Source organism: Grammomys surdaster, unplaced genomic scaffold, assembly GCF_004785775.1.
Source record: "Grammomys surdaster isolate TR1022 unplaced genomic scaffold, NIH_TR_1.0 172, whole genome shotgun sequence".
Classification (NCBI taxonomy): domain Eukaryota; kingdom Metazoa; phylum Chordata; class Mammalia; order Rodentia; family Muridae; genus Grammomys; species Grammomys surdaster.
This window is the reverse complement of record NW_021604620.1, coordinates 87,845-109,916: the sequence shown is the minus strand read 5'-3', so window position 1 is coordinate 109,916 and position 22,072 is coordinate 87,845. Positions and strand designations below refer to the sequence as shown.

Here is a 22,072-nt window from a genome sequence, read left to right as displayed (position 1 = left end):
AAAGTCTAATGTTGTCTTGACCCGGCTTTCACACACTTCCTTCAGGGATCAGCCACTGGATGTGGGTTGCCCTGGGAGTTGAGTGACCTTGGGTGGAGTGGTTTGTACAGCTGGGGTAGTCCCCCTAGGGCTGATGACAAGCGAAGGCTACCCGCCAGTCTCACACTAGCAACTGGGTCACTGCTCCATCAATGAACACCCACCACAACTGCACTTCTGGTGCTGGGAAGGACATGTTACCTTGGGCACCCTGGTTCTGATAACAGCTGCTGTCTGGTGAAGGCCAAGCATTGGGAGACACTGTTGCCAGCCATTCACAGCTTGTTCTCTGTTATAAACAAGGAACTGTGACACAAAGGTTCAGTGACTTGCCCCCAGACCACCCCAGCTTTTTCCTCTTAGGTGGGACTAATGGTCTCCCAGGTCTGGCTTAGATATCCTCTGTTCATCTACCCAGGAGAATGCAAGCTTTTCCCCAGCTGGGAGAAGGCTCTGTCCCCCTCTGCTATGTTCATGGGTGAAGATCTGAAGATTAGAAAACATAGGTAGAAGAGTCTCTTTTCCCCAGAAGTAGAGAATGGACCTCTCCCCACCTATAAAGACACAGAGAGACTTACTCTGTCTTCAGCTTTTCAGTGCTTGACCCTGTACTTAGGCACCAGGACACAGGATATGATTTCCCCTAGGAATGGCTCTGTCCCTGCCTGGGCCCATCAAGGCCCACTGGTTTCATTTTAGAGGCTATGTAGAGGGTGAATTGAGCAGCCTAAACAAGAAGTCATCACAGACCAGACTGTCCTGCCTGTTCCTCTGTGTAACATTTTTGTCTTTCTTTACTTTTACTTTTTTGAAACAGGGGTCTTATGTAGCCCAGGCTAGCCTTGAGCTCTCTAGCTGAAGATGACCTTGGACCTGCTCATCTTCCTGAAGCCACAGTGTATTTGGGGGTGAGTGGAAAGTCCATGAGTCATCCGAGTGAAATGAGGTCTAGGGATGGCCAGGAGTTAGTGACACTGGTATACAGAATGCCCTACTGCAGGATATGACCTGAGGAATTGACAGGGATGCCTTCTGTGTGGTCAGTGGTTAGGATTCAGATAATATTTTGGTCCTCTGTGTCTTCTGAAAGGCTTCTTCTCACCCACATCTCAGCCCTGTGCCTGCTTAGCAGTGCTTTCCCTTCAGAGATGTCAGGGGCACATGACCAGGCAGTCTCTAGGCTTCATTCAGAGCTGTACCCCCCTCAATCAATCTCACAGATGCACCGGGCATCTGGGGCAGTTCCTGCTGGGCCCTCTGCTCCTGGTTGAGATGATAGGGAAGGACATAGGGGTCAGAATCAGATCTGGCACCGTGGTAAAATCTGCACTTCCCCTGAGGTCCCTGAGTACTCTGCAATCCCACCTGCACTGGAACTCCCCCAACTGCCTTGGCTGTTTCCAACAGATAGATACCTGCCTGCCCATCTCCCTCTAGGCATCCTGATTTTCTGGAAACAGAGCTGTAACTGACCTGGCTTCTTCACCAGCAGTTCCCTGTCCCATCATGCCTTCTCTCTGAGGTCTTCCCATCCTTGGGAGGGTGTGTCCCTACTCTTTTTCTTTAACCCCCCCCCATCCCTCCTTTCAGAGCGTGAACAAAACTGATTTTTTGACATGACCATTCTTGCTAGAGCCTCTAGAAATTTTTGTTTTCTTTTTGTTTGCTGCCTACTTGCTGCTAGGAGGCAGAACTGTGGAAGAAAGGACTCACTCAGAATCAGAAATCCAGGTATTCTGGCTTAATGCTGCCAGCAGCCCAAGGGTTGATGCTGAGAAGCCGATCTCTGCTGAGCTAGGAGCCTCCGAGTGTCTTGTTCAGGCCCAGAAGTCTTAAGTTGTGGCACTGGGTGTGATCAATATCTGGATTTTAGCTAGTCAGCCAAGAGGGTCCGAGCACCATCATTAGTTGTTGTGAACACCTGGAGAAATCCAGATCCGGTTTCCTAGGCCCATCTCCTTTCCAAACTGCTAGTAAAAGCTTTGTTTTTAGTTACATTGTCAATGATAAGTAGTAACCATTCTTTCTTTGTGTATTCTGGAAAACACGTAATTATCTTTGCATTTCCTTTTGAGACAGGGTCTTATTATGTAACTCTTGCTGTTCTAGAACTTACTATGTAGACCAGGCTGGCCTCACAGAGATCCACCTGCCTCTTCCTCTGGAGTGCTGGGATTAAAATAGTGGTTCTCAACCTAATTTTTCGACCCTTTAATATAATTCCTCATGTCGTGGTGACCTCCAGCCATAAAATGATTTCATTCCTACTTCATGACTGTAATTTTGCTACTGTTATGAATCGTAATCTAACTATCTGCTACTCAGGCTATCTGATATTCGACCCTTTCGGGAGTTTTGACTCACAGGTTGAGAACTACTGGATCAAAGGAAATGGCCATTATGCCCAACTGGAAAACATAATTAAAAAGATGAAGTGTGTGGGGTATTACACACCCATAATCCCAGTATTCTGTAAGGAGGATTGCTCTAAGTTCAAGACCAAGCTGTGCTACATCATGAGACCTTGTCTCAAAAAAAAAAAAAAATAAAGTAAAACACAATCAAAAGTGTATTGAAGAGCCAGAGAGATGGCTTAGTGGACACAGATGCTTGTTGCCATGACCTATGACCTGACTAAGTTCAGTCCCTGAAACTCATAGTGGAAAAGGAGAACTGACTCCCATAAATTGTTTTTGGACTTCCATAGTCATGCTGTGATATGAGCAAACACACATGCCTGTGTTTGTGTGTGTATGTGTGTATGTGTGTATGTATGTATGTATTAAATAATTATAAAAACAAAACAAAAAAATTAACTGCTTTAGAAAGAACTCGGAGTTTACCTTAAGAATAGTCATTGATTTAAGAACACCTGGGGCCACAAGTTCGTGGTATGTGTCCTTTTTTACCGGCATGTCCCTGGCCACCACCCTGGATGTCCGTGGCACCCTAGACAGTGCTGGGCCTCTGCTGATCATCTGACACAGAATAATGGCCTGGGGCCTCACTCTGTTTGCCCTGGTCTTTTCTTCTGTGTCCCAGTGCCTCACATCAAATAAGCTCAGTGGATTTGTACAGAAGAAATGGAGGGATGCTTTTTAGGGTGGGAAGGTGTAAGGACTGACTTTTTAATTGAGTCAGCACACTCAATAGTTGGGTAAGGTTTGTCAAGAGCTTTTTGTAGCATACCACGTGTATTTTCTATCCTCTCTATAACCCTACTACCTCCCCTTTTACAGATGGGCAAAGTAAGGTACCTAAGAGTTCAATAATCTGCTTAGCCCACTGACCAAGCACCTTTGTTGGGCCTTGATACTGAGCTGCAGACCATGACCTATATCCAGTATTTCTGGAAGTTCAAGGGCTTCCTAACCACAGAGCTTACTGGATCTTTCTTCTTCTCTGGCACCCACACTATCTAGGGTAGCTAGAGCCTTCCTTGTCTTGCAGTTCTGTCCCGTATCTATGTCATCTTCTGCTTAGGAGCCTGTTCCCCTAGAAGTGCCTCCCTCCCGTGCTGTGATAGGACTCTCTCTCTCTCTGTGTGTGTGTGTATGTGTGTGTGTGTGTGTGTGTGTGTGTGTACAGGGAACGAGGCTGCCCAGTGCCCAGCCTCCGACTGTTCATGTTCCACTCAGGCATGTGGGTTATTATGAGTGGCCTACACTATTGGGAGTGCTTGTGTGACCTCCCAGAGTGTTGTAGGCATAGCTGGAGTGTGCTAGACCACACTTTTCTTGGAAACATTCTGTATACTTGTCCCCAGGCAGTGTCCAGAGGGACAGGAACCAAACTTAGATGAAACTATGCTGAGTCTATCTGGCAAGCTGAACAGAAGCTTTACGCTGAAACAAAACAGGTCACCGGATTTTCCAAAACAGGAGGTATTGGCCAGAGAATATTTATATCTACTCCGGAGTTTGTTTTTCATTTTATCCCTCCTGGGGAAACCCGCTGGACATGGGATCTGACAGTCTTGCCGTGGGAGACTTTCTTCTTGACCATTTCAAGTAGATGACTTTAGGATCTACAGCTGGAGTATTTTTTAAGTTTTATAAGCTTTGAGTGAAGACATGGTTTAGTTCCTTCCTCCTCTTTCTTGCTCTGTGTGGTTTATCTCTGTGTCCTTGGTTATGGGAGGTTTGAGGAGAACATATCAGGCAGGAGCCTGTTATACATAAAGTTATGGAAGCTTGCCAGATGCTGCTTGTCTTTTAAAAGTTTTGGGAGCTATAATGATCAAGGTGGAGGGCCAAGTGACAAGTTCCCCACACCCATCATGCAGAGCCCAAATCGGGTGATTGTGTTACAGCAGCGTTGTGGTGGACAACAGGTGGTGGCCATTTCAGACAGCGTCAGTAGCAGATTTGCCTTCTGACCTTAAACTGCAGCTTCCCCATTCTCCGGAGCCTCCAGGCTTTTCCTTTTAGCAGGGTGGGACCACGGTGGTTCGTATGGTCAGGCCCCACCCTGAGGTTTTTGAATCTGCTGTTGTCTGTTGCTCTCCTTCTGCCGCAATCTGCAATGCTTGATTGCAATACCTGATGACTCAGTGCAGTGGCGATTTTAGAAAGAGGTGGACCTCAGGGGCAGCTGTGGCTGGCTCTGTAGAGATTGCTGACAGAGCTGTCCCTGGTGTTAACCAACTACGTGGGGAGCAGGACCCTAGTGTGCTGCTTTTGGACTGTGTAAGCTTGAGCAGTCTTCTGCTCTCTGGGGACTGGATGACCTGCGTTTTCAGGCTGTGCAGGTTTTCCTACTGTTTAATAGGAGGGCATTCTCATCTCTAAGAGTGACAGTGGTTCAGGCGGAATCTTCAGATGATGACAACCACGACGATGACAATGATGATGATAATGATATGTGTGTGTGTATGTGTGTGTGTGTGTACATGTGTTGGTTAACTTGGGCAGAGTCTTCTTTAGACACTATGTGTTTTTTCATCACTTGGGAAGGAGGAACAAGTTTGTGTGTTGGTGAGCTTGAAAAATTTTCCCCTTCTGCTTGCAGAGAAGCCAGTGACGGTGGAACAGCCTGATAGAAGGAAGGTGTGAAAAACATGTGTGCACAGTGCCCTGACGAATTTAAGTTTTGATATCCATGAAATCACACAGGGTGTGGCGGTCTCCACGAGGTTTGCGCTCTGTTAATTTTGACTTGATCTAGACCAGGCTCATGTCACTGACTGAGTGAGACTTCCCTGAAGTACCAGGAGCCACCTCTCTTCTCTTCTCTAGTTCTTTGGCTGGCATGTCCTTTGGGTGATTGACATCTCCTAGTGAGGCATTGTGTTCCCTGGAGACTTAGGGGGCTAGCCAAGAGTCGTACCATGAACTGGGAGACAGGGATGGGGTGAAGTGGAGAACAGTTGAAGGCCCCCCCAATCCCACCTCATGCTACCCCAAGGTGTTCTTTGCATCACTTTTAAAATCTCCCAATAGCCCAGGTCAGGTCTCTAAGACTATGTGGAGGTTGGCTATCCAGAAATAGATGTGTGACAGAAGTAACTTCTGAAGCCTGCTCTAGGGAGTGGAAAGAACAGCTCAGGATGTGGGGAGAGTGGACGGGGAGGAAGAAGTCAAGGAAGCTGCAGGCAGCTTAGGCACTCACACGGGGTGGGGGTAGAGTAGCTTCTGCCTGGTCCCTTAGAGAGCCCCGCAAAACCCCCAGGGACAGGCTCACCAAATCCCAGGCAGATTGGGATAAAGCAGAAGTACGTGCTGGCTGGAACATGTGGTTCTCTCTGAAGGGACATTCCTATTACACCAAGTCAGACTTGGAGCTGTTTGTGGGAATGCAGAGTCACACAAACGTGGGCCTCGCATGGGTCTGCTCTGCGCCTCTGTTTTCCCATAAGTAAAAAGAGCATCTGGTTGTAGTGAACATGAGGTTGGCTGATGTAGCTATCTGAGCTATCCAGTGTGGGAGACTGAAGTCATGTCTCTGTTAAGCACGTCACAAGGTGGTCCGTCGGAGCTGGGAAGTCTTTTAAGAATGAAATGTACTCTGGAGTTTGAAGATTTGGTGTGAAGAAAGAATGCTTATTAGTATTTCTATATGAGCTGGGTGTGGTGGCTCAAACCTGTGATGTGCCTTTGGAGATAGAAGCAGGAACATACCAAAGTTCATGTTTCATAGATATATACATGTGTGTGTGTGTGTGTGTGTGTGTATATATATATATATATATGTATATATACATATGTGCATATATATATATATACATATATATCACATAAATTTTATGTTAAAATGAGACTTTTGGATATGACAGGCTAAGCAAAATATTATTCAGTAGTTTCACTCTTGAAGTATGGCTGTTTGAAAATGTGAGATCATACCTGGCTTGTTTCAATTTTTTGGAAGCACTCGAGATAGAATATGGCAGATAGTGTGGGTCTCTTGCTGTTTTTTGATGCATGACTGTATTCTCAAAAGTGTCAACGCGTCATTAGTTACTTTTTCCCATCTGAAACATGATGCCAGGTGATGTGTTCAGAGACACAGAGTCTTGAAGATTTCAGGATTGCCACCCACTTCACAGCCAAGAAGGTTGTGCACCAGGGGCAAGGATGAGAGTTCAGCTGCTGCCTTGGAGTGCATGCTCCCTGGGAAAAGGTCTAGCTGGTCTGAAGCTGCTGCACAGGGCAGGGTGGAGTGGGCGGTGATCACAGCTGAGAGAACTTGCTGCTTCTTAAAATGTACTCTTTTGTTTAGTGAGTGAAGGCAGAGTACTAAGACTGCTCATCCCACAGAGTTTGGGATGTCAAAGGTAGTGCTTCCTGTCCAGAAACAGATGATTTGAGATTGGCTCACTGGAGACTAAAGGCTACCATTCTGCTTGTCTATGCCGTGGGGTTCTATAGCTTTGCCTCATCTTAAGCCTCCCTAGAGGCCTGTTGGGAGGGAAGATGGCAGGCAGCCAAGTTGGGGCACAGGCTGGGAGGTGTTCCAGGCGGTGTCCATGCCTGGCCTGACAGAGCTGGGCTGTGTGCTCTGGTGGCAAGGGTTTAACAGAGGCCCCTTGTTGACCAGAGTTCAGTGGGAGAAACTGAATTGACTGGAACTGGCAGCAACCCCTCTTCTGCCTGTGGCCCGTGACTGCAGCTCTCTATCTGACCCATGCGTGGAGGTAGGTGTGTGGTGTGTGGAAGAGACAGCTCTGCCCAAGTTCATGGTCAGAGAGCAGAGTGGAGCTGGTCCTCTGGGAGGTGTTTGCCTGCACTGAATGCTCAGAGGCAAGTCTGTACGTCCAGTTCTCTCCCTTTTCCGGCCCATCTGTCCTTTAGTGCCAGCTCAGCCGATACACTGTCCACTCTTAGCAGTCACAGCCTCCACACCCAGTCTCCATCGCAGGAGCCAAGGAGTTTGCAGCTGTAGCTGCAGGATTTCTCTGTAGAGATTCTGGAACTGGCTGTCCTACAACTCACTTTGTAGACCAGGCTGGCCTCAAACTCAGATCTGCCTGCCTCTGCTTCCTGAATGCCGGGATTAAAGGTGTGCACTGCCGTGCCTGGCTGTAACTGGTTTTTAAATACCTTGTTTTCGTGCAGCAAAATGTGGAGGTCGATCTATTTTGGCACCTATGTACTCCAAAGAAGACAGAGAATAGTTCTGTCCTTCAGAAAGTTACCTCTTCCAAGTTAGAGCCCATTCACAGGCAACCCCTCTTCTGATTCTCTTTTAAACATGATTTACGTGTTAGTGCAATTTTTAAAGTGACAGTTTTTTCCTCTATCCTGACTAGCTCTCAAATAAATGAGGCGGAGACTATGAGATTTAGTTAGTCAAGCTTTTAGGCACAATAGCTGGTTTACTTCAATCCTCTAAAATAATCTGGCTATGTCTCAGCCAAGATCTCTGCGATGCTTTTCTAGGGCTAGTGAGATAGCTCAGTAGGTGATGTGCTTGCTGTCAAGCCTGAAACCTGAGTTTGGTACCTGGAACCCACGTAGTAGAAGCAAAAAACTGTCTTCTTCAGGTTGTCCTCTCACCTACACACATGTGCCACATAGCCCACATAAATAAGTGTAAAAAACAAACAAACAAACAAATTTTCCTTTCTAAGTGAATTCGAAGGTAGCTTTATGAAGCACATTTAAGGATGAAAGAGGGGTGCTAAAGTTAAATTGGGTGACAAACACTTAGCTCTGAGTGAGCACAGTTCTTTGTTGTTTCTAACATCCTTGTATGAGATGTCTTCAGGGAGACAGCCGTCATCTCTGTAGGCATTATGAGCGCACTATGACAAGCAAAGTGACAGTACAGTAACTAGTAATGAGCCCACAAGCTCTGTTAGTTTACAGTTTGTCAGAGGTCCTGCTCCCTCTCTATAGCTGGCACTGGCAAACAGAACCTTTCATTCCTTTTTAAAATTTCTAATTAGCTCTCAAATCACACACTTCATGTCTCATGTAGTAATTCTGTGTGTGTGTGTGTGTGTCTGTCTGTCTGTCTGTCTGTGTCTGTGTGTGTGTGTCTCTCTCTCTCTCGTGTGTGTGTGTGTGTATGTGTATGTGAGAAAGAGAGAGAGAGACAGAGACAGACACAGACAGACAGACAGACAGACAGGCTACAGAGGTTAAAGAGGCCGCCTCGAGTTCGGAAGCCTCACTGGAGCTGGCACAGGTGCAGGGGTCATTGCAATGGTTAGACAGGTGTTAATGAATGCAGGTGACGGCTGCTAGAGACAGGCAGAGCAGAGCACAGCCTTGCAGGCTTGAGTGGAGGTTCAGAGGCAGGGTGTAAGATTTCAGAGACTACAGAGGTGAGGTGCATGGACACATAGATGGCAGTTTAAGTAGGTAGTATCAGTGTTAAGAGAGTGAGCCAAGCTGAACCCTGAGGTGGGGGTTGTCACCTGTTGGTCCCTTGACTCTCAGCTCAGGTGGTTCGGTCACTGACCGGGGTTCAGGTTTAGTAAATAACAGATTATCTCAGCTGAGATCCCACATTTCAACTGGATTGCATTTCTGGATAAAAGGAGGACATCTTTTTTTAGAAAAAGATTTTATTTTAAAAAAAAAATATGTGTATGTATAAGTATGTGTGTCTGTCTGGAAGGGCGTGCGGGTGCCAGAAGAGGCTACAGGAGAACACCCGATCCCTGGACCTGGACTACATGTGATTGTGAGGTGCTGATGTCAGTACTGGGAGGTGATCACAAGACTTCTACAAGAGCAACCGGTGCTCTTAACCCCTGAGCCATCTTTCTAGCCCCAAGGGAGGCATCTTTACAAGATTTTCTTCTCTCTTCTCCCTCCTTCCCTCCTCAGTGTGGGTGGGGTGGGGTGGGAGGGGTGTGTGTGTGTGTGTGTATGTGGGTCGCTGGGTGGGCATTCTTGTCAGGTATGTGTTAAGATCAGGAGACATCTCTTAGAACTGTCTCACTCCTTCTACCTTTATATAGGTTCTGGGGATGGAGCTCAGGGTGTCAGGTTTCATTATTGGATTTCAGGTGCCTTTACTCACTAAACCACCTTGCCAGCCCTTTTTTTTCCTAAGACAGGGTTTCTCTGTGTAGCTCTGGCTGTCTTGGAACTCACTCTGTAGACCAGGCTGGCCTCGAACTCAGAAATCCTCCTGCCTCTGCCTCCCAAGTGCTGGGATTAAAGGTGTGCGCCACCACTGCCCGGCGCCAGGAAGTTTTATTAAGCAATATTTCCTAGGAAAAAACGCTTTAACGATTTGCCCCGTATTCTACTCCAGGCTTGATATAAATAAATTTTCATTATCGTGGGGCTCAGTGGTTAAAGTGCTTGTCCCACAAGCCAGCGTAAGGAGTGGGGTTTGGTTCCCCAGCACTCACAGAAATCCTGGGTAGATGTGGTGATCTGCCTTTATGTTCAGCTTTGGAAGGTGGAGACGGGGGATCCCCAGAGCAAGACTAGCCATATTGGTGACCTCTGGGTTTGATGAGAGACTTTCTCTCCATGAGTTAGGTGGGAGGGAGCTAGGGAATGATTCCATTATCAGCCTTGGACCTCCGTGTGCATGCGTACAGAAGCTGGTCCACTGGGATTCAAGCAACAGAACTGTTTGCTCTACGAAGAAACTAGGACGAGACCTGTGCTTGCTGTTAGTGCTCTACCCCACAGCGTTGCCTCCACAGCTTGACTTCTGTCTCTGTAATTTTTTTAAGGGTTTGTTTTATTTTAAATTGTGTCTGTGTCTGAGTCCAGAAGAGGACAACAGATCTCCCTGGCACAGAAGTTACAGACAGTTGTGAACTGCCAGATGTGGGTGCTGGGGATGGAATTCTCTAACAGTCCTTTTAATATAAACGTATGCAGTAAATTAATACAGCGTCTGTTTTCTTTATCCTAGCTAGTTCCCCAATAATGACACAGGGAGACTGAGATTTATTTTCGACTTGAAATATAATAACTAGGCATTATAATTCTATTCTAATCCTTTAATCTAATCTGGCTACCTCCCAGCTAAAATCCCCCTGGCACAAGATACTTGCATTTTTGTATTGCTCTGACCCTTTGGGCTTCAGATGTGTTCTGCCTTGATGTCTCTGTACCCCTTCCTCAAGGTGACTTTTTCTTCCTCTCTTTCTCTCTCTCCTCTCCTGGCTGGCAGAAGTCTCTTCTCTCTATTGCCTAGTCACTGGCTTCTCCAGCTTTTACTGACAAGGCAGTGAATAAATGATGAACATTGTTTACACAATCCTGAGACAGGAGACTCTTGACACAAGCATTACGATGCCCTGTCCAGAGTGCAACAAGATGTGAGGGCAGAGAAATCAGCATTTGAACAACAGGATAAACACTACACAGTGCACAATAACTTTATGCCTGCAGAACTGTGGTCCTTCACAAGAGCAGTGCATGCTGCTAACTTGTGAGATGTCTCTCCAGTCTTATTGGTATTGATTTTATGAGTATTCTTGGATTTCTTTCTCCTTCAGGAAGAATTCAGTGAAGTTATTGGGCCACATAGTATGAGTTTAAAATGTGTCTAATTGTCCTCTAAAAATGCTATGTATCCTTTGGATATTTCCCCCTAGAAGAGTGTGTACAGGGGTTACCTGGCAGTGGGCTTAGTTGAAGTGAAATGGGGTGTCTTAAACTCCTCTTCCTTTGATGGGGAAGGGCATTGAGGCCAGAAGCTGGAGATCAAGGGCAAATTTACAATGATTGGGAAGTTGCTATCTCAACTTCCTTTCCCACTGAGTGAAGTGAGGCCTCCTGTTCTGTGGCAGCTGAAGAAAGAGGTCTGATGCAATGGCTGTAGCACCAAGTGGCTTTAAGTACTTCCTTTGTGGGTTAGTGATGACCTCACGGAGTGGCTCAGGAACTGCAGAGTGCATGAGAGGATAGAAGCAAGGGCATCCAGAGTCAGGCAATGCTGTGTTGTGTTGTCCGCACACTCGGATCTCTCTCATCCTCATGTACAAAGGAGGATTAGCTGGGAAACCTTGATTTTGGATTCTCTAGAGGTGATATTGGGCATCCACGAGCACCTTGCCTGAATAGTGGGCCTAGAGGAGGTGATGTTCTCCAGGGTAGGTAGACCTCCAACACCAGCTGCCTCTGGAGATGTTTCAGCTGTAGTGTGGGAGGGATGGAGTATTGCCAGGATCATTGGTCTAGCTTTGATACAGTGGTGTGATACATTTCCAGACTCTGTTGACGCTCGGAACTCTCAGAGCTGCCAGGACCACAGTCTATATAGCCTTTAGCTGAGAAAAGGCCTCATTCATTTTCCTGTTGATTTAGTAACAGCTGTTGACATTTCTTTTTTCCTTTTTGGGTATTAGTGTAAATCTGGTGGCCTTAGGGTTGTGTAAAGTCTAAAGATAGTCAACAGCTTCTTATTTTCTAATGTTGAGCTCCAGCCTGGACTTTGTGGGGTCTCATGCCAGGACCAAGGTGAGATGGGGAGCCCCTTTGCCCACTGTAGTTTCCTCCAGGTAGGCCGAATACAGTCACCTGGGCTCTTCATCCTGTCGCAGCATCTGGGAAGCATGTCTCTAAGTGGTGGAGAAGTGTTTATAGTCGGACAAATGCTGTGTAGTCTACTGGGCAGAGGGACAGAACACAGGGCTGCACTGTCACTTGTAGAAGGATGCCTTTTTATGGGAGGAGCCTTGTAGTTGTGGTTTTAGGTAGAGATGGCCTTTGGTGTGGGTGTGGTGGCAACAAAGCAAAATGGGAGGTGGGCCAGTCCAGCAGTGGGAGGTCAGAGGCGTGGCTGTTCTTGGGTCTGAATCCTGAGCAGAACAGATGATCAAGGCAAGAAAGGAGCCCCATCTCCTCATGAGGTGCCCCACATGTACACGGCGTGAATAGCTACACAGAGATACGACAGGCTCAGATTCTGTCTTTCAAACCTACAAGAGGTGTGACCTTTCTAGAATTTGGCTCGTGGGGAAGGATATAGCAGGGCCTCTTTTATGAAGGTCTGTGTGATAAGCACACCTTCCCCAGAGTGTGAACTGTGAGTCACTTGTTTTTCTCCTACCTGTTCTCTCTAAGAGGAACCTTTCTATCCGTTTACCACTCATCGCTCACACCAAATGTTTGTCCTGCTAACGTGGTTTTGTATGGGATGCTCCTTACTCCGCCTGCGAAGGTTTGAACACGGGGAGTTTTCTTCCTTGCTGTGTATCTGTGCTTGGCAGCCCACATGGTGAAGCTGCGTGCTTGCAGCCCACAGAAATGAAGTCAAGATCTGAGAGGAAAACAGGAGGCTGGGGGCGTAGGTAACAGGCCTCAGAGAAAGAAGAACTGGAAGAGAACCTCCTGGGTAGGGTACAGAGAGGGGGGAAGGCTAACCCCTAGGAGACTGGTGGTTGTGAGGTTCGTCTTGGAGATGCCATCCATTTTGCTCTAAACCTATGAGCAAGGTTTGATGGCTATCTCCCCAGCATTAATGAGACACGTTTACCTCTTGGGTCTAGGCTAGCAGATTTATGTATTGTGTAATGTATGTATGTATGTATGTATGTATGTATGTATGTATGTATGATGTTTTCTCTTTGCCTGAAAGGTTGTTGTGGGGACATTTTATAAAGAATATAGTAGCTTAGATTTTCTTAGTAGTAATTGGTTTGTCAATTTAAAATAGGAGCTCTAGGTGTGTGTAATGGCACACACTTTTTATCCTAGCATGTATGAAGCAGAGGCAGGGCCATCTCTGTGAGTTCAAGGCTAGCCTGATCTACATAGTGAGTTCCAGGACAGTGTGCTACATAGTGAGACCGTGTCTCAAGAAAAAAAAAAAAAAAGGAAAAAGAAAAGAAAAGAAAGGAACTCTGAGGTAGAGGCAGGTGGATCTATTTGAGTTCAAGGTCAGCCTGGTAACATATCAAATTCCAGGATAGCCAGGGCTACATAGAAGAGACTTTATCTCAGTCAGTCAATCAATCAAAATAGAAACTCTGAAACAATGAAATAAGGTTTTTACCTGCTGTGTTCTGGGAAAGCTTTGAAACACATATAAATAAGTCACGTAAAGTTAAAATTTCAGCCAACTCTGTTGACACATACCTGTAATCCCAGCACTCAAGTGGCCGAGGTAGGAGGATTGTCATGAGTTTGAAGCCATTGTGGATTATATGACAAGTTCCAGGCAAGGCTGGGTTACAGGGTAAGACCCCGTCTCAATACGTTTAAACATATTAAAACACTTTTGAGATTAGATTCCCCCCCCCCCAGGCATGCTGTAGTCATGGCTTGCTTAGGATTTGATTTTCTGAATGGTGGGAACCTTCGAAAGCTCTGGGCAGATGTGGGGACAGTGTGTGTGCGTGTGTGTTTGTGTGTGTGTGTGTGTAGAGTGTTAGTGATAACTGGTTTTTGTACTTGTAAGAACTGAGCCCTGAGAAATCCATGGATGTGGTGTTGTGGTAGGGAGGGTATTCTTCTTTGTTCATTGGCTTTTTCATGACTTTTTAAACATCTCAGTTTTCTCCTAACTTGGTGTCTTCTTGCATCGTAGGATCCTGTGTGAAATGCAGCAAAGGAGTGTTTGGAGCTGGCCAGGCCTGTCAGGCCATGGGGGATCTCTACCACGATGCGTGCTTCACCTGTGCAGCCTGCAGTAAGTGTGTAGCAGTGTGTGTGTCGGGGTGGGGGGTTGGAAAGAGGAACACAGACTGAGAGTGGGGATTTGTGGGGATGGAACCGTGAGCTTCTTACATCCTAGGCAGTTGCTGTACCATGGAGTCACGCTCTGAGTGGAGCAACCTTTAGAGTAAGGATTCTTAACCCCCAGTACAAAGCTAATGAAGTGAGGTGGCTTATCTCTAAGAACTTAAGATAGCAGTGATAAGTTGAGTGGTTGCAAAGTAGCCCTTTAATAACGTTAGGATTGTAATGTACCGTGGAGGACTCAGGAAGAGAGGAAGGACATGTTCACTGCCCTGGCTGTTATCTCCCATACTTCAGGGCCACACAACTAGAGGACCACTGATGAGTTGCTATGCCTCGGGTGAGGTGATGAGTTGAGCCAATGGTAGCTGTTCACTGTGGAGTCTGTCAGACCTGATGTGTGCATGTCAGACTCAGTCATAGATTGATTCTGGCCTCTGCTGAAGATTAATGGAGAGGAGATTTTTTTTTTTTAAAGTTCCCCTCTCCTCCTTCCCTTTTTCCTGCCCCTCCTTCCTGATTTGAAAGACATCTCTTAGCCTGGGCCCTAGTGGCACATATGTTTAATCCCAGCACTCAGCACTTGAGGTGGGTGGTGGTGGGGTGGATCTCAGTTCAGCCAGCCTGGACAACCAAGTGAGTTCCAGGATAGCCAGGGCTACAGAGAGGAACCTTGACTCAAAGAGAGAGGGAGAGAGAGGGGGAAGGTGAGAGGGAAGAAAAAAGAAAGGAAGAAAGTCATCTCTTTACTAGGTCATAGTACCATAACAGAAACAATTTCTGTCATTTCTGTGTCTTAATTCACATAATGGACCTTTCTCTAGCAACTCACCGTTTTCTCTGTGTACATTCTACTCCATGAGTTTGGTCATTGTTTCCAGATGATTTGGCAAAGTTAAGCCAACTCTGCTAAAGTGGAGAATGGCAAGACACAAATGCATGTGAAGGATGTGAACATCACAACACATACATCCTAGAGAAAAGTGAGGAACAGTGTATAGGCAGAACAAACATGAACTATGGTTGGCTGGGCTGGAGGGATGGCTCAGAGTAACCCATCGGTTATTCTTCCAGAGGTCCTGGGTTTGCTTCTCAGCTCCTACAGAGAGGCTCATAACTGTCTAACTCCAGTTCCAGGGAATCTGGTGCCGCCTTCTGGCCTCCACAGGGACTAGGCGTGCACACAGTATACAGATATACAAGCAGGCAAAACACAGAGCTTTATAAAGAACTAATAAAAAAGCCCTAGGGACTTCTACTCAGATAAAGCCAGACCCTTGACTATACCACAAAAAACAGACTTTAAGATGGATCAGTCAGAAATAAAGTTGGTGGATTTATTAAGCAGAGGTGAAGATTAGTACACACTTCAAGTTTAAGCATGGTGTGTGTGTGTGTGTGTGTGTGTGTGTGTGTGTGTGTGTGTGTTTGTGAGAGAGAGAGAGAGAGAGAGAGAGAGAGAGAGAGAGAGTAGAGAAAAAAGGTGGGAGGAAGGAGGGAGGGACAGACATAGCTTAGTTGGTAGAATACTTGCCTAGCATGCATTCAAGCCCCGGGTCCCATTCCTAGCGCCACATAAATCAGGCATACTGGTGAGCGCCTATAATCCCAGCACACAGATCAAGAGTTTAGGGTCCTCTTTAGCTACATAGTGAGTTCAAGGCTAACCTGAGCAACATGTTCAAAAAAAAAAAAGTTATCTTTGGTCTTTGGCTCTTTCAACTGTTTTTTAAATTTTTGAGATTATAATGTAATTACACCATTCTCCTTTTTCTTTCCTTCTGCCGGACACTTCCATATGCCCCTCCTTGCCTTCTTTCAAATCACTGGCCTCTTTTTTTTTCATTAAATGCTGTGACATATGTGTGTGTGTGTGTGTGTATTGCTAACCACAGCCTGCTGCAGCCTGTATGATGTTACTTGTATGTTTGTTTTCAGGACTGACCGTTTGCTATTGGGTAACCGGTTAGTGTGCTCCTCCCTGGGAAGACTGACAACTGTTTCTTAATAGTTGCCCTGTTTACCAAGGAACAAGTAGAAACTTTTTTCTTTCCTTTTTTTTTTTTTAAAAAAAAAAACAAAAACAAAAACCATTCAGGCAGTTCTTGTTTGAACTAGAAAAGCTGTGAGCAGGCAGAAGCCGACTGATGACAATGGGGCCTGCTGTACCAGACCATGGACCAAGCGGCTGGTAGAGAGCTGCACTGAATGCTCACAGTGGAGTCTGAGAAGCCAAGGTCAGGCACCAGCATATTTAGTGTTTTAAGGGGGCTGCTTCGTGGTTCATACATGGCCTTCCTGCATTCCTCACAGAAGAGGGGTGGAAGGTCTCAGAAGGGCACTTCTCTGAGTCACCCCACAGCTCTGGCCCCCCTCACGAGGCTCCATCTCCCAACACCTGCCCCCTAGGACAAACACTTTGTACTCTGTGATCTCAGCATGAGAATTTTAGGGAAGCAGAGACATCCAGTCCTATGTAGATGCATCAGTCATTTTTACCTGCAGTTGTTTGGATAACATCTATTCCTTAGTGCCCTGTTTAGACTGCCTCGCATGGTAGCACACAGACACTGCTGGGCGAAGGTGGTACCTAGGCTCTTTTAAGTTTTGAATATCACTTACATTATACTCTGGCTTGAGTGTCTTTCCCCTCCAAGACTCATGTTGACATGTGATGGTCTAAGCCAGTTTCTGGCATTTGGAGGTGGGGGCACTTGGATGATGGCTGGGATTAGCTGGGGTTATCAGGATAGAGCTCCCCAATTGCTTTATAGTCAAGAGGGGACTATAAATCTGACTTTATAGTCAGATCTCTATCATTCTGAGATGCCTTGTGCTACCTTTGGCCTCTCTACAAAGTCCCCTTTAGCAAGAAGGCCCTCATCAGATATGGCCTTTCCACCTGGGACATTTAGAATTGTGAACTAAATAACCTTTTTTCCTTATAAATTATGCAGACTGTGCTATTCAGTTATAGCATAGCAAACAGACTGGCGACTGAAGATAATGTCTCAAAAGTGCCACCTTGCTTCGTCCTTGTCCTAACATTAAAGGACTAGTCAGAGGACCACAGAGCCAGCTGGAGGAGACTGAGACTGTGGTCAAGGAGCCTCAGCACGTACAGTCTCTTCTGAGCATTGGTCAGGAGGCCTCATATCTCTGTAGAAGCGAGAGGCTGGCAGCAGGCTACATATGAGGCATCTCAGCAAGGCCAAGGCAGACCTTGGTCTTTCTAGGTGCGGGCCCTGTGACAGGTTCTCAGGCACAGATCTGCACACTCACCTACCCCTTGATGGGTTTAGTTCATTTTTAGATATGAGAACCACACGATAACCACAAAGAACAATTTAAAGACAGAAGAAGCCTATTGCTTTAGCCTTGTAGTGCGTCTGTCTTCGTTTTGGTGTCTCCCCTCCGGTTTTATCCCAATCTGTACACATTTTAGAGTTGGGACCAGAATACATCCACAGTGCTTCCTCATTTACTTAGCAGCTGTAATCGCACCAGTGCTCACATGGTAACCCACTTAGTCACTGCACAGTCTGGCTTATGAGTTAGTCAGTGTCTTTGTTCGGTTGCTTTTTTTCCCTCCATTGAGCTGTTTTCTTGGCATTTCATCCCAGAAATAGGCTTTCAGGGAGTGGACGTGTGAACATTTGTGTGGGTTGTTCAAGTTCTCTTGTTTCTTGATGAACTCCTCAGCCCTTGAGTGTTTGGTTGCCATGGAGACATGTGCTGTGTGGTCTTACTTCTCTTTGCTCATCCCCTACCCACCTATGGTGGCTGTGGCCCCAACAGGATGCTCTTAGAAAGCTGTTGGTTCTCCCTAAAGGAGAAAGCAGGAGTGGCCTAGGCAATGCTGGTTTATACTGTCAAGAAACTTAGCATTCATCTCTGGTGGTGCTGGGGACGAGAAGAATGGAGTGTGCTGACTTGTGACAATTGTGTGGGGTTCCCTCTGGCACTTTCTGGAGTAAGCTAAAAGGGAGAAAGTAGGGAAGACCTTATATATAATCACTTCAGACATTTTGGGTCCACAGACGTAAGATTTTTATTGTTGGGGTTTGTGTGCACATTTGTGTGAGCAGATGTAGAGGCTGGGGGAGAGCTGTAGGTGTTGTTTATCCGGAGCTGTCGACCTTCGTTTTCTTCTCCTTTTATTATGTTCATTTTGTGTGGGCAAGTGGGTGGGCTTGCACATGCTACAGTGTAGCTACTTGTAGAGTAACTTGTCGGGTTGTTCTTTTTTACCGCCTGTCTTCTGGAGACCAAACTCAGGCCGTCAGACTTGGTGGCCAGCATTGTTTACCTACTGAGCCATTTGATGACCCATCTACTACTTTGTTTTTTGAGACAAGGTTTCTCATTAGCCTAGGAATCTCCAGTTAGGTGTCACTTGCTGCTTACCATGGGTGTGATGCTCCAAGGGCCTCACTGTGTCCCTGTCATGGTCCAGGGAGTTCTGCTGTTGCCTTCATTTTACAAGTCAGCCTGGCTTGTTGAGTATATCATTCCAAACAGCTTGATTAGCTCTTGATCGGAATCTTGTGGCTCCTCAGCCCTTCTTCCTCACCCCTGAGCTTTGCTGAGAGAGTATACAAGCCACAAGAGGGAGCTGGCACTGGGTGGCCATCTTGCCTTGACTGTTTTGGCCAAGTTGCTGACTTGAGCAGTGCCTCGTGACAACAGGCTGGTGTGCAGCCTCTCTCAAGTGAGTGTCGAAAATAGACTAGACTAGTGAGTCTCGCTTGTCCCAGCTTTCTTCACTGTGTTCACACTTAAGTGTGATTTGACGGAGTCAGCTAGATCCGAGAGCACCGAAGGTCAAGAATATGAGGAGGGAAGAGGAGACACTGAGAGAGGGGCCCAGAAAGAACTCAAAACAGGCTGAAGCTGGGCAGAGTGTGCAGGTCAGGAGACCCAGGAGGGGTGACCAGAACCCAGTGTGCTTTCAGAATCCCTATGCTCATCTCAAAATACACTAGGCTAGATGACCAGGCATTGTTTCCCAGGCTATACTTGGCTGGCCCAGGGATCATGAAGTTCTCAACTGTGAGCGATCATCAGATTCTTCGTGTTTGTTACACGATTAGTCTGGGAACTATGTCCAGGTCTAACCTCCACTTGCTGCTGCAGATCCATTCTAAGGACCTCATGCTGCATGGTTGTATGGAAATTGTTACCTTTTCCCTGTCAACTCAGACCAAGAATGGGACCTTGGGTGTCCCTGTGTGTCACCTGCCTCTTTAGCTTTAAGGGGAGTCTCTTATGTCTCAGATGTCACATCAGGTACTGGAATTCCACTCTTGGGTGTCCTTGGGTCTCTCAGTTGTCTAAGTGACATTCCCCGCTCTGTCTCTGAGATGTCCTCTTACATATTTGTTCTCTCTCTGCTTCTCTTCCTTCCCTGCTTCTTCTGGTCCCTTCACTATCATCTCTGGACCTGCTGCTGGTGGTGTCTGCCTTGTGACCACTTTTGTACTGTGTGTCACCATGAAGCCCTCGCCCCATCTTCTCACGCCTTTCTGTCACCTCCCAGCCATTTTCTTTTCACACGAGGGGATGTGGGGTCTTGGTGTGAGTAGGGAGTTAGAAAGTGCTCAAGTCATATTGTAAGCTAGAGGGGGAAATCTTCCCACGTGTGCGTGTGCGGCAGACAGCAGGAGGGCTGAGGTTGGGTGTGGCCCTGAGGCTCAGCATCCAGAAACAAGCAGTGCTCTCAGGGCTCTCAACAGTCTGGGAGTCTGGCAAATACAACTCCCGGCCGGACAGAGACGATCGACCCTTCCCAGGGACCAGAGCAAAGCCATTCCACACCCACAACACTCCCTGCAGTAGTCACTGCCCAGCCTGTGCCACGTGGACACTGAGAAGAGAGTAGAGATGTGGACATATAGACAAGAAGAAAGTAGTGGTGGGTATAGTTATTTTCCTCAGGTAGGTTTCATTTAAGGAAACTGAAGGTCACTAAGGGGCCTGGCCTTGGTAACTTATGACAATAGCCTATCAGGAGCTGGCAGGATCCTTAGTTTTATCTTCTGTCTGTCTGTCTGTCTGTCTATTATCTATCTATCTATCTATCTATCTATCTATCTATCTATCTATCTATCTATATCTATATCTCTAAGGAGTCCAGAGGCTAGATAATGGCTAGTGACTCTTTCCTGGAAAGAGACAAGGACAAAGAAAGAAAACTCCAGGCAAGGCCTGATGCTGCTACTTCCCCCCTTTCTGCTCTGGACCTTGGTTTACCAGGGCCGGTGAGCCTGTGAAGTGCAAGTGAGATCTGCTCATTTGAGCGCAATTGATTTGCCAGGCATCAATGGCTGACACCTGTGATCCCACCACTCAGAAGGGTGAGGCAGGAGGATTGAGAGTTCCAAGCTAGCTAAACTAGATTAAACATGCTATCTCCAACAATAGCAACGACAAAATAAAATAACTTTCTCTGTCTTACCTTGTTAGCAGTGTGCTTTAAGAGCTGACAGTTCTGGAAAGAGCTGTTTGAATGGGTAGATCAGACTGAGCGTTGTGGTGATGCGACACTCAACACCCTAGTCACAGGTGACGTCAGGTCCTTGGAATGTACTCGTTCAAGACCTAGAACTCAGCTAACTTACGTTTTTAAGGCAGGTTCTTACTCTTAGCCCAGGCTGGGCATGAGTTGAATCTGTTATGTAAAGCTGTCCTCAACATTGTGGCAGTTCTTCTGTCTCCTGAATGTTAGGATTGTAGATGTGAACCACCACATTTAGAGTCGTTCTAAAGATTTATCCATTTATTAGTTATGTATGTGTGTGTATATGTATGTGTGTGTGTGTGTGTGTGTGTGTGTGCGTGTGCGTGTGGGTGAGTGGATGTGAGTCTGAGAGAGAGCGAAAGAAAGCAAGAGAGGGAGTGTGCATGTGGGTCCATGTGTCTGTGCATGTGTAGAGCCCTGAAGAGGGCATCACATCCCTTGGAGCTGTAGTTTACAGGGCATTGTGAACTGCCTGACTTGTTATGTGGGTTCTGGGATTTGGACTCTGGTCCTCATGATTGTACAGCCAGTGACTTTAACCAGTAAGCCATCTCTTCAGCCCTGAACTTTTAGTCTTACTTTAATTTAATTACATTTATATGTAAATACTCCCATGTGTCTGTTTGCCACTGTGGACAACACAGACAAACTGATCTGGGTGACCGCTGACTTCTACTTCCCTTGAGGAGGAATTCATCTCCTTGCTGGGAAACCTTTGCATTTTTTACCCATCAAGGAAACATTTGTAGTGAAGTCTTAGCCAATGGCCAACTACTTTTTTAGACTTTGTTATATCATTCCTATTTCTAGAAGAGAGAGCAATGTTACTGGAAACTTCGTTTTACTCAGCAGATTAAATGACTGGCCTCTGCCAGTCACCCTCATACTGTCCCTGTCACTCATCCACACTGATTTCATCTATCGGGGTCCTTACTGGGAGCCCAACCCTACTCCCAGCACTGAGGGAAATGTCCCTGGCAAAGGCTGCTTGAAGAAGTAGATTAGGAATCATTTTATGTGACAATATAGATGTCCTAAAACCGTGGTCTCAGTGGGCATCAATTACTAGGAATATACTTTGAACCATTAAAGTTACTTTACTTAAATTCATGTGTAGATAGCCACACATGGCAGTAGCTACCTGCTCCTACCCATGATTCATACTCTGAGAGAGAATTCTTACAGAACAGAAATGAAGAGATTGTGTATTATGAAGACACTGTTGGCTTTGCCCTAGGAAGACCTGTATTTGATTCTCAACTCTTAATATTTTCAACTCCAGCCTTTAAGTTTGACTTCTTTAGTATTTATTTACCTGTCAGCAAAGGCAGACCAGTGAAAATTCAGTAAGTTAGGCTCAGATGCCTAAAGTGGATGGTTGTGGTTTTTGCAAGATTAATGAAATAATCCA

General features: G+C 46.3%; 1 protein-coding gene across 1 annotated transcript in view; it reads left to right on the top strand.

Moving 5' to 3' along the window:
• Positions 1-22,072, top strand: part of Limd1 (LIM domains containing 1) — a 43,364-nt gene that overhangs the window by 5,773 nt on the left and 15,519 nt on the right. The window contains exon 2 of the mRNA XM_028767393.1: positions 13,990-14,091. Coding sequence (XP_028623226.1) covers positions 13,990-14,091 — 102 coding nt within the window. The remainder of the gene's footprint in view (positions 1-13,989; positions 14,092-22,072) is intronic.